The sequence below is a fragment of the Scomber japonicus genome, chromosome 19 (assembly GCF_027409825.1).
Source record: "Scomber japonicus isolate fScoJap1 chromosome 19, fScoJap1.pri, whole genome shotgun sequence".
NCBI lineage: Eukaryota > Metazoa > Chordata > Actinopteri > Scombriformes > Scombridae > Scomber > Scomber japonicus.
The window spans coordinates 28,065,958-28,079,466 of NC_070596.1; the positions used below are offsets into that span (position 1 = coordinate 28,065,958).

Genomic DNA, 13,509 nt, shown 5'->3' on the forward strand with positions numbered 1-13,509 from the left:
GAATAAAGATTAGATTAGGAGAGGGATGATTTTCTTTAATTATATATATATTTATTGAATTTTAAGACAAAGCTCCTTTTTAATGAGTTTTTAAAGAGTACGCTCATTTATGCACTAAATATTAGGACAGATTCATTATAAATTAATTATATTTAAGTGTAAATTAATGATGATTTTATTCTACATTTGAGTCATTTAATGGGATTATTAGACAAAGCTGAACATTTTTGGTTCAGGATTTAAATAAAAGAAATAAAAGTAAGAATATAATCAGCTTTATGAGACAAATATCTGTTAGAATAGTAGAAATATTAAAGCCAATATATGACATGAAGGATTCCCCTGTTCATAAATGTTAAATCATCCAATTAGACACGGTTCAGGTCAATGTGTTTTAATCATTAACTAAAGAAATGTGCTTTAATGAACTTAATAAGCTGCATTTAAGGTTATAGATCATGTGAGTAGCTTTGATTACAGTCTTTTTATTCAGTTTATAAATGACATCATCTCTTTATAGTTTCTACTTTGAGGCTCTGAGTGTGTTTTTGTTACTCTGAGGTCGAAGGGTTTTCATTTTAAAGTGTTTTTTTTGTCCTGAGTGGATCTGAGACGTTTGATAAATACAGACTCTGGTTCATCTCTAACGTTTCTGATCTGATTCAACGCTTCATCAAAAATAACAATAATCTGTGTTGTTGTGTAACTATGACGACAGGAAAGGTAAAATGACTTTATTAGACATCCATAAACTTTCTACTGAGACTTTTTTTTTTTTTTACACATTGTGGATTATACGTTCATTAATTTGTGTTTTTATTTAGTTTTATTGTCAGAACTGATAATATGATCAATTAATCTTTAATTTACCTCAAAAGAAAAAACACCAAACATTTTAATTTAAGCTGTTTGGTTTCCAGAGGTCCCTGAATTTATGCTTTAATTTGATAAACACCCTTAAAAAACCCATTATTAAAACCTTTAATTGAGAATTTAATTCATTTTTTAAAAGGCGTAGTACTCTAATTTATGAATTCATTTTATATATTTGAGAAATCCATTAATTATTAATTCAATATTTTTAGCCTGTATTTGTGTGTAAATGAATTGATTAACACATATTTATAGTTTTAATTCATTTTCTGTGTGGATTAAAGGGTTTTAAAGTTCAGGTAGTTTAATTTCTTCAAGATTTTTTAAGGAATTTCATTTAAGGTGTAAATTCAGGGATAAATTAAAGTGTTTTTTATGTGGATTTTCTCTTTTTTCGATGGGTTGATTTGTAGTTTGAACGTAGTGTCACATCACCTAAAGTGACAAGATGCTGCAGAAGTGGCGGGAAAAGTAAATAATGAGTAAAATATTAAATGTAATAAAGAGAAATATTCCACCTGATCATTTAAAACTCTTCAAACAACACAGACCTTTTGTTCTTTTTACATTCTGCCTCTTCTTCCTCTCTTTTGCTCCATCTTTCCTGTTTGTTTCCTGTTTCCTGTTTTTATTTTTATTTGCTCTACGTCACCTTTTAACCCTTTACACACTGTTCAGAGTCACATTTTACTTAGTTTTTACATTTGAAAGCTGTAAAAATACACATATAACACTTTTTTTAAGGTGGACTTTTCCTAATGTGAACCACAAATATACTAAAATGGAAATAAAAAGCATCATTTTTATATTTTAGAGCAGCTGATACAACATTTTTAAATATGCAAGTTTGACACAAATCAGCATTTAATAATATAATAATATAATTAAATTCTATAAAATGTTCTCCAGCATCATAAAACAGTGATTTTTAAACATGTTCTTCCCATTAAAACATGAATTAACAGACTAATTATGAGTCTGAATATGAACAGTATGTAAAGGGTTAAAGGTTAAACCCCTCCTATGATGTCATCGCCCCTTCACCCCCCTTCATTCACTCACCTCAGCTCTCCTCTCATTGGTCGGATCTCCCACAGGTGGCAGTGCAGACCAGGAGAGCTGCACAGAAGAGGAGGCTCATGGGTAGCGTACTTCTATCTGCCTGCTGTTTAACATAAAAAAACAAAAAACAACAAAAACACAAACATTTTATTATTATTAATATTATTATTCTTAGTTTTTCTTAATGAATCATCTATGGCTGGAACGTAGTTATCGGACATGACTGGACGGAGAGTCTCATCTGCATCCCCCCCATTCCTGTATGTGTGCTTTTATTTGCTATTATTATTATTATTATTATTTTATGCTGTTTTATACACTCTGGACAATATCTGTGTATGTGTGTATATATATATGTTCATTTGGTGGTGCCTTTTTCCACAGGTTTAGCTCTCTGTGCTAAACTCTGCATTGCCAATTTGCCATTCCTCACTTTTATGTCTGGGTGCCAAAGCTTACGTGTGTGTGTGTGTGTGTGTGTCTGTGTGTGTGTGTGTGTGTGTGTCTGTGTGTGTGTGTCTGTGTGTGTGTACGTGTCCATTCCGTCCATTTGAGACACTAAAACACACCAAGTTAGTTCAAAAGCAGGTTTGCACATTTAAATTTGTGCACTGCACCTAAAACAACTGTAACTGTAATTTTATAAAGTACGAGTCAAACAGAAGGAAGTAAAGCAGCAGCAGGACAGTGTGTGTGTGTGTGTGTGTGTGTGTGTGTGTGTATGTGTGCTTTAGATACACACACACACACACACACACACACACACACAAACTAGTTCATTGTTGGTTTTGTATCTGTTATATAAGTGGAATGAGTCATTTCAAACAGTGACAGTTTGACACGTGAGAAAAAAAAAAGCCACAAACAAACAAACATTTAGTCCTGATGTGTTTAATTATCACCAGGCCAGCAGGGGGCGCTATTCAATCTGACACCTGTACTGATCTCATTGTGTGTAATTTAAACCCTAACCCCCCCCCCCCTCCCCAAAAAACCCCCCCCCAAAACATTCATGCATGCAGTGAGATTCAGCTGACATTGCAACATGCTTTTATTTTGTTAACCCTTTTAAAGCACCTTGTATTTTACATTCCAGTCTAAATATTCACAACTTCCTGTTTTTGTAGAGCTGCAACAATTAACTCGATTAATCTTAATATTTTAATAATCGTTTTTATTTTATTTGTTAAAGCAGAAACCAAATATTTGTTGGTTGCAGCTTCTCAGATTTGAAGCTTTTTAATGAATAAGGAATTATAATTATAAGTGTTTTTTTCACTGTTTTATAGACAAAGTGATTAATCGATTAATGGAAGGAATCATTAGTTGCAGCCCTACACTGTTTTATTTAACCTGTCTGTCTTTATGTGTGTGTGTGTGTGTGTGTGTGTGTGTGAGAATGGGAGTGGGTGTGTGTGTCAATAACAATATTTCAATACTACATGTCAGAAAGTATTCAAGTCTTCACCTTAGCTCCATATTAACATGCATATTAAGCGTCCGTCAGTCATTGTTGCATGTGTATAAACATGTGAAATATGTCAGAAGTGGCCTCTAAATAATCCCCCTGTGCCCCCCCCTCCTCCCCTCCCCTCCCCCCCTCGTGTTTGTATATTAATATATTAATAAGAAGGAGGAAAAACAACGAGGCGAGGTTGACTCTCTCTCTCTCTCTCTCTCTGAGCCGTGTGACCGTAAACTAAATCAGTGTTTTTTTGTTTTTCTTTTTAAAGGACGGGTTTGGATCTTTTTATTAAAAGTCAATCTTAATACGATACTCTTACTTTATACAGTGTGTGTGTGTGTGTGGGGTGAGTTTTGGGGTTATTGAGTCTGGAAATTGGTGACTTTAACCTAAAAGTCTATGCTTTGTGCAGAAATGTGTCCTAAAGTTAAAGGTCGGTTTATGTTCAGAGTCACATTTGATCCATTTAACATGTGAGAGCTGCAAAAACACCCAATACACGTTTCTGCTAGGTGGACTTTACCCAGAATATACAAAAATTAAAATAAAAAGCATCATTTATTACATTTTTGTGCATCTGATAGACATTGTTATGTATGTAAATGTAACAAATTCGACCCATTTTATATTTGAAAGGTGTAAAAACATGATAAAACATTTCTTTTAGCCAGACTTTGTCCTAAATGCAACCCACAGTTTAACAAAAATTGAAATAAAATGGATAATTTTTAAAATTTTTGTGCAGCCGATACACATTTTTATATGTGTAAATGTACAAATTTGAACAGTTTTTATTCAAAAATTTCAGAAAAAATTAATTCAAACATTTTTTTTGTTCTCCTGCATCATAAAATAGTGATTGTGAAAGTCTTTTAATCAAATAGAAAGAAGTCAACTGTGTCGCCTTCTTCCCACTCCCTTTCGGATGTGGTTGACAGTGCATTACATCATATCTTCTGTCAGGTGGATGTATTGGTTAACATCCATGCCAACGTAAAGGACGCGAGGAAGCAGTGACGGTAACATCGTTTGAAACGGACGGATACATTTTCGCACGTACGTTGAGCATAAATGGGCCTTTAGAGTTCACTCAGGACCTTTGTCCTCCATCCAACACTATATCAAACCTCTGACTCCAGTTACCTCTACCTCATTCAGGGACAACAGTCAAACACATATCTGACCTTGGCTGCTATAGCAACACTATCAGAACGCCTCCTGTTTTCCCCAAAAGGAGCAGACTCACTGCTTACCATGTTCTCAAGAGGAGACACCCAGCATTTGGTGTGGCCTTGCTATGAAGCCCAGTTTGACCCAGTACATATTAATGATCCTTCCTTAAATGAACACAAATGATTATAGCTGTTTTAATCTCAGCTTAGATAACAGAAGATCATGATATAGTGTGATTGTTAATGTATTTTCACTTTACACACATATATATAAAGAAAACATGAACACAAAATACACTTATGGTTCAAACTTTGGTGTGGGCAATAATTATAAAAGGATACTTCAGTCATAATATGAACAGTATGTAAGGGTTAAACATAGTTTTTCTTGTTTCTTCTCTGATAATGAACTCTATCTCTGAATAATCAAGAAAATAATCAACAGATAATCCAAAAATGAAAAAATCGTTCATTGCTGCTAGGGCTGGGTATCAGTATTCGATACCTTATTAAAGTATTGACTGAAATGAATCTATACCAAGTAATATCAAAACGTCTCCCATCAAACGATACCTGCAATTGATCCTTTTTTGCACCCAGAGCTAGAAAATATGACTATTTGTAAGGACCGGCGCAGCAGCTATACAACCCATCTGTGGTGGTGAAGTCGTGGTGAATTAGAGTTATTATTAGTTTGATGCATTAGCGTAAAAATCAAATCATTTAGACGTGGAGGAGCGGTGGCATTTCACACTATTTAATGCTTCTAGTCACATGATTGGGTATCGAATGAATCACTTAATTGGTATCGGTATCACTTTAAGGCAGAGTGGGCATCAAAGTTATGCTATAAAGAGCCGTAATGTGGCAGGTTTGACTCATTTAATCAACTGATCTCAGTCTTCAAACACTTGATTGGTTGGATCGTGCTCTTGATTGATTGGCAGGCACATTATGGCGCTTTGGGCATGTTTGGCTTTAAGGGTGCTTGGATTGGTAATGGTGTCCTCATTTAAAAAAACCCAATACCCAGCCCTAGTTGCAGTGCTGGTGCGACACGTAGTTAAGCCGAAAGTGCACTCAGACTCAATAATCTATATCTATCTAATCAAATATCTATAACTTTGCTCACTTTAGCAAAGTCTTTTCCACAAAGGCTTTCACATGGTTGGACTTGGTTGTACTAAGAAAGAAAGTGACAGTTGTGGCTGAATGAAAAGAACACTTCACAGCTTCCCCACATGAGCTGCGTAAATGTCAAGTTGTGGTTTTCGGAAATTCACAATCTCCCAAATGTCAAATGTCAGACAGGTCAACCTGATGAATTTCCAGACGTTGTTAAACCACCCGACTAGCACATGAAACCGTTTAGTCAAAGTTACTATGAGGCATCAACAGTCTGAGTCAGCCTAATCAAGTTTTTCCATACGTGATGCTGGTGTGATCACACCTGTGAACTCAAGGCTGCAGGTGGCGAAAATACAGGAAACCACAGGATTTAGTTTCCCTGTAAGCCTTTGCAAATACGTACTTGGCGCTCTTCACACAGGATGTCATTTTTAAAGAGAAGATCATGCTTGTCAATCAATGAAAAAAATGTGTCTGGAACTATTTTATTAATAGATTAATCATTCTGAGTGACTTTTTTTAATTTTAGAGACATTACACCCAATTTTCTCTGTCTAGCTCCTTCAATGTGAAGAGTTTTAGCTTTTGTACATTTTATATAACTGTAAACTTAATATCAGGGTCATGCTTTACCTTTTTATATAAAAGGTAGGCAAAGCAGTCTGGGCCCCCCAAATAAAAGGGCCCAAAAATGGTTATATATATATTTTTAATAATAATGTTTAAATGTGAAAACTTTTGAATTATGTTTCTATGCATTAAAGGCCCCAAAGCTTAAAAATATGAAATGTTTAAAGACCAAACAATGAAAGGATTAATCAAGATCATTGACGATTTAGCGAATATTGAATTTTGTATTAAAAAGACCAACTTAAAAAGGACTTGATTGGTCAAACTCGACTGCTAAAGCCTCACGTTAGCTTTGGCCAAAGTTCCATTTATCTCGGAAGTTGGAAGTCGTAGCTGGGAATGACGTTGAATCCGAGTTTGCATCGTTCCCGCTTAAAGTCAGAAAACCAGTTTTAGAAAGGTTAGCCATTGATACCAATACCAGATTATAAAAACACATTTTGTGCTGTGTGTACGACTGATTTAATGAAACACTGACGAGACTAATAAATAGGATATTACTACAACGTGTACACAGTTAATGCACGGGGCTAACATCCTGGATCTTGAGGTCGGGGTTTTGTGAGATTGATCCGATATCTACGAATCGAAAAATCCGACTTCAGGGAGTGTTCCAGTTGAAATTTATGACTAGGAACTCGGAAATTGCGACTTCCAAGTAAACAACAACCACAATTAGGGAACAGCCATACCTGTGCTGTGGATTGACTGTTTTATTGTTTTATTATTTGTCCATTTAGCGGCTGGGAAAGTGCTGATTAACGGGCCATTACAACGGGTTATTTACTAGTGGAAAGTGGACAGCGATGGCGGTAACCAAAAACCTAGCAGGGCCGCCGAAAGAAAAACTGAGAAAGAATTGGCTGCAATAAAAAAGTAGCTCGCTCAAAATGGCTAAAAATGGAAAAATAAGGAGGTTGGAACATAATCGGCCTTTTCCTGATGACGAAACCAAGCTAAAATCTGTTTTGGGCTCAATATCTACAATAATCACCACATTTCAATAAATATAAATGTATTAAAATTAACTTGATAATCCCATATTAATCTCTTTGTCAATAAGTTTATTTTTTGTGAGGAAAAAAGTGTTGAATTGAGACTTAATAACGCTTAATACATTTATATTTATGTATTTTACGATATAAGACTTTAAAAATATCCAAACTCGTCCTTTTAAGCAGCAGCAGGGTTGTTCAGGAGTCGGCTCGGCTGCGTTACAGTGTTACATTAGCACTATTTCTGTCTCTTTTGCATCTTTGATTCATGTGTATGTTTGATTCATTCAGTGTTATCACTCGAGCGAGCGAATCGCCATATTCCAGGAGAAATTGCTGACTGTGTGATTCTGAGTAAATATTATAGCTGTTTACTTTGTTTTTGGTTTTATTTTGGTTCTTCTTTTTTTTTTTTTTTTTTTTGTTTGGTTGTTGTAATAATTTCCTTTCTTAAAGACTGAATGTAAAAAGATAATCATTACTTTGTGCTACTTATACTGATTGAGAGAAATGTCGGGTTGGAGGGTTGACGATGTGGACAGCTGTGTATTAATATATGACTGCTTAGGTATAGGATAATAATAATAATTTGAGGATGTAGTTTAATAGGTAATCGGTCTCAGTTTTTCAGGTACAACACTGTTACCACAAGAGTTATTGAGAACTTAATCGATTCCTCTTTCTGTCCAGGTTACATTTGTATAGACTTTCTCAAAGACTTTTTGGGTGCATTGAGACTCCATTGCATTTAACTCTTTCAATAATTAAGTTTTCTTAGGAAATAAACTCAATCCTGTTCTAAATGTGGTGTCTTTTGTTGTCTTTTTTTCTATCACCATACACAAAAATATGAAAAGTAAGGACTTTAACATACTATTCAGGGTCTAATTGGACCATTATTTACATTTGAGAGAAGAAAAAAACATTAAAAACGTTTCTTTTAGCCAGAAATTTGATGACTTATCTTCAAAATGGAAATATTTTACAACTTTCTAAAAATGTTTTAGTGCAGTTGATTACACACAAAATGGTGTATAGAGACTAATTAATAAGGGATACTGAGAAAAGCCTGAGTATGAACAGTATGAACTAGAAATAATAACTCATGTAGGTGCTTCAGCATTCACCTGTTTGTGTTTGCCATTTCAATGGGTGCATGAAAAACAACTTGAGTGGAAATGCAGAGAAATTTATAAACGCTAAATCACAAAATGACAAAAAAAATGCATTTCTAAGGTGGAAAAGTTGGCATAAGCTGGACTTAAATGTTCCAATGATGAGATGAAAAATAGCGGCAGAAATAACCAGATCTGTGTGGAGAGATGAAATTAATACATGAAACAAAGTCTTATTATTCCTCCTGTTCATATTGACTATTAAAAGATCTCCTTCAAATGTGCTTCCAATGTGAAGTGATGGAGGCCAAAATCCACAGTGAATCCACACAGTCATTATAAAGTCTCTGATCAGCTTCTATTGAGCTTCATCAGTGTGAGTTAGTCATATCAAGTGATATCTGACACATTTACAGTCTGTTTAGCATCAGATTCCCTCTTAGTGTTTCCTGTTGAGCTGTGGTGGAAGTATAGGAACAAAAAGACTTTGCTACTAAAAACACTGTAACGTTGAAACATAGAAGATGAAGATTTGACTCATTTGGACAAAACTGAAGCTTCATATTAGCTTCAGAAGGAGGACTGTGGGTTTAGTCCTCCATCACTTTACATTATAAACATTATGAAGGATCTTCTAATGGTCAGTATGAACAGGAGGAATCATTACAGCAAGAAAAACACGCTTGAAAAATGGCGACCTCGTCCTTTAAGGTCACAAACAGCCTCCATGTAAACAGCAGCATCACTGAGGAGCTTAAAATATCTGCTGGTGATGTTGATGCTCAGTGTGTGTGACAGGTCTGTGTGTGTGTGTGTGTGTGTGTGTGTGATGGGTCCCTGTCCTGTTCTGCAGGTGCTCGGCCTTCACTCAGCTCTTTTCGGGGGCCCTCAGCGTTCATGAATGTGATGACGTCATGTTGCAGTTATTTTGTTTTTTTGTGCTTTCAGTGTAAAGTGATGGAGGCCAAAACCCACAGTGAGTCCACACAGTCATTTAAAGTAGATATGAAGTTTATATTGAGCTTCAGCCTTATTTTAAGGGTCAGTAACACATCAGGTTTGGCAAGATGATGCCATCTTTGGATGCTGAAGCTTCATATTAGCTTCAGATCAACTTTTAAATACATTTTTGTGGATTTAATCCTCCATCACTTCCATTGTAAGTGCATTATGAAGGGATCTTCTAATGGAGAATGAACAGGAGGAATCATTACAGCCACAGCTACAAATATAAATACAGGCAAAATGCTTAAAAACATAATCCATGCAACCCATCCATGCTTTTTGGAGGGATTATTTTTTGTAAGGGTTAACAAGCCAAACTTAGTTAAATAAATCTAATGAAGCAAAAACTACAGTATTTCTCTCTGCAATGTGGTGGAGAGGAAGTATAAATGCAGCATGAAATGAAAATACTCAAAGTACAAGTACTGAAAACAGGTACTGAAAACAAAAATGAAATTACTGTACAGCACGTCATTGGAAAATCATTGCAGAAATGTATTGGTGTCTCGCTAAAGCTTTAATAGACTGTGGTGAGATTGTTTCCTCATGTTATGATCTACCTCAGGTGTTTTTCTCTGTTGTTTTTCTTTCATTATCTCTTTGGCAGACGGCCTGATTGTTGATTTCCTTCTCTTGTTCTTCGGAGGAGGAGGTAGTATTCATTTTGTGCAGGCAGGTTTGGAAACTGGCCCGAAACTGCAAGCAGAGAAAGAATCCAAAATAGATATACTGTGACAATACAATGGTACTTTAACAGAATAATCAGACTTTTTTTTGGGGACATATTTTATCATAAAGGATTGAACTAGAGCGGAAACTGTCATTTAATCAACTATTTTGATAATTGATTAATCATTTAAGTCACTTAATACCAATCTTTCTCCAGCTCCAGCTTGTCATTGGTGAGAATTTGCAGCTTATCTTTGTCTTATATTATAGTAAATTGAATATTTTTGTTGACAAAACCTTTTCATGACATCGTCTTGGGCTTCGGGCATTGTGAAGGACATTTTTCATGCATTTCTGACATTCTTTAGACTTTACAATTGAACAACTAACCAATAAATAATGAAAATCCTCAGCTCTTAAAGCTCAGAGATAACCAGTGTGACTTTTGGCCGTCTGAGAAATTAAATATGAAGCCCATACATCAGTGGAGAGAGTGCACAGGAGTTGAAAAGGTTCATTGACACTTGAACAAGAAGAATGAAATAATGATCAGAGCATGTTCTGTCCTGATGCTCCATTCAATTCTGGTCTTTTAGTAAGCTTTACAGATAATGCCATAGGTGAATCATGCTCAAATATGTTCAGATACAACACATCTGCAGCATACAGAAATGAATCCATTGCTCGACAGATTAGGACAGTGTCTGGGAACACACAGCTCAGCAACCTTGTCCTCCATTCAAACATATCCAACTTCTCACTACAGTTTACCTCGAGACAGACAAACACATGATATCTGACCTCGGCTGCTGCAGCAACACTATCAGGGTGGCTCCTGTTTTCCCACACCGGTGCCTCCTGTTTTCCCCAAAAGGAGCAGACTTATTGTCTACTAGTATGTGAAGGGGGGGGGGGGGGGGGGGGCAGTGTCTCACGGTTAAGATTTGGTGTGACCTTGCGATGACTTCAAGGCCTAGTTTGACCCAATGTGTGATGGAGGTGATGGAAAATTCCCATGTCTACAAACCCACCGATCAGAAAATGGCATGAAATGACAGAGAATACACTTGCTGACACTATCTGCTCACATTCAGACTTTAAACTTTTGCCAAGACATGTTGTAAGATATATAACTGCTTTGAATTATAATTTGTGTCTACTGTGTTTATTTTCCACAAGCAAATGTTCAATTATAGTATGTCATCTACCTCTTTTCTTCTCGTTAGAAAAATCCAGAATCTCTGAATCTACACAAACATTATTCATTTCAAAACTTTTCCAACCGGACAACAGATGTCTCCTCCTTCACTGTGAAGTCTATTCTCAAGTTTCCACATCACATATTGTTGAGTATTGGACCAGGACTGTCCATCCATCCATCCATTCATGTTCTGTTGCTTATCCAAGGCCAGGTCTCTGTCAGTACGTTTACATGCAGCAAAAAATTCGAATTTCTGATCGTATCAGACATAGTTTGGACTTTGAAAATGCTTGTAAACACCTTAGTCCGATCTACATCAGACCTACTTTGGACCATAATGGACATCTCAAAATCGGATAAGAATACCTAGATAATTCGTTCATAGTTGGCATTTTAACGCCATGTATACTCAGCAATCGTATCTAAATCGGATTTAGCATTCTGCACATGCTCGAGAATCTCCGCTGGGGCTTTTCACCCGTAAGTGCAAGATCCGCCGTTCTTTTTATGTGCATTATTAGAAGGCAAATAATGCACGAAATCTACGCTACTGTAGCATCGTCCATCTCCACGTACACCATCTTTGTTTGAATGCCGTCAGATAGTTTGTTGTTGCTGTTAAGTAGAGGTCAACAGGAAGTGGCTCTTTGTTGAGAGGGCTACAGCGCCACATAGCGTAACGGAGTCAGCCATGCTTCGGCCATTTATCTGATTCTCTGAACGGCATGTATACTCAGACAACTGATCCGGTCTTATGCATGTCTTTATCTGAAATGTACTGAGTGGCTTAAAGCCGAGTAATGGGGGGGGGGGGGGGGGGGGCTGAGATATATAATCCCTCCAGTGTGTTCTGGGTCTCCTCCCTGTTGGACGTACCCAGAACACCTCTAAAATGAGGCTCACCTCAACTGGCTCCTTTTGATGCGAAGGAGCTCCTAGCCTCCAATGGATGTCTGATCTCCTGACCCTTTCTCTAAGACTGAGCCTAGACACTCTCCTAAACACATTTCGGCCCTCTTTTGGTCACTGCCCAGGGCAACAGAACAACATCAACAGCAAAAAAAAGCAAACGAGGCAACCAGCACTGGCTCCAAATTATTTATGTCACAAATCGAGCTCGTAGATTTACGTCTTAAAGTCGGAATAAGTCGAAGAATGAGAAACGCTCAGAAGTAAAATGTGAAAACAGACTTTTAGTGTGTCAAATTTCGTCAAATTAAGGAGGTCTTAAAACATGAGAGAACAATCAGTGTTTGTCTACGAACAGGAAATCACAACCAGCTAATCTCTATCAATCTTCTGTGGCTGGTAATCAGATGAACAGTTTAACTACAGATTAAACTAATCTTTAATCTGTAGTGGGTGACGGTTTCTAATCATAAATCTGACAACATTTCTTCCATTTTTGTGGATTTAGTCCTCCATCACTTCCATTGTAAGTGCATTATGAAGGGATCTTCTAATGGAGAATGAACAGGAGGAATCATTACAGCCACAGCTACAAATATAAATACAGGCAAAATGCTTAAAAACATAATCCATGCAACCCATCCATGCTTTTTGGAGGGATTATTTTTTGTAAGGGTTAACAAGCCAAACATGTAGTTAAATAAATCTAATGAAGCAAAAACTACAGTATTTCTCTCTGCAATGTGGTGGAGAGGAAGTATAAAGCAGCATGAAATGAAAATACTCAAAGTACAAGTAGTGAAAACAGGTACTGAAAACAAAAATGAAATTACTGTACAGCACGTCATTGGAAAATCATTGCAGAAATGTATTGGTGTCTCGCTAAAGCTTTAATAGACTGTGGTGAGATTGTTTCCTCATGTTATGATCTACCTCGGTTTCTAATCATAAATCTGACAACATTTCTTCTTTGGGTTTTTAAATTCCTTGAGTTCATTGTTCCCTAATAAAAACCCTTAAATATTTTAGTTCATTGTGAATCTGATTTCATAACCCTTTTATGAAGCACATGTCTGTAGTTTCATATCCTTTTTATGATTCCTTTTCATAAATTCATTTTTAATCGAGTATGAAAGGAAATAAATCGGATATGATGCAATAACAAGAAAGCGGAATACCCAAAGCCTGAAGCTGAAACAACATTTTTGGGTAGTCTGTTTATTCATTTTAATCTATTCATTCAAGTATTGTCAATCATTATTATTATCATCATTGGTTTGTGGGA

At 36.2% G+C, this 13,509-nt stretch overlaps 2 protein-coding genes across 2 annotated transcripts in view; one reads left to right on the forward strand and one right to left on the reverse strand.

The window, feature by feature from the left end:
• Positions 1 to 2,025, forward strand: part of LOC128380690 (metal transporter CNNM3) — a 23,710-nt gene extending 21,685 nt beyond the window's left edge. The window contains exon 11 of the mRNA XM_053340556.1: positions 1,971 to 2,025. Coding sequence (XP_053196531.1) covers positions 1,971 to 2,020 — 50 coding nt within the window. The 3' untranslated portion in view covers positions 2,021 to 2,025. The remainder of the gene's footprint in view (positions 1 to 1,970) is intronic.
• A 1,499-nt stretch (positions 2,026 to 3,524) lies between these two features.
• The window catches only part of purbb (purine-rich element binding protein Bb), an 80,756-nt gene continuing 70,771 nt past the window's right edge, over positions 3,525 to 13,509 (reverse strand). Inside the window, exon 2 of the mRNA XM_053340571.1 lies at positions 3,525 to 3,535. The gene's annotated coding sequence lies outside the window, so the exon portion shown is untranslated. The remainder of the gene's footprint in view (positions 3,536 to 13,509) is intronic.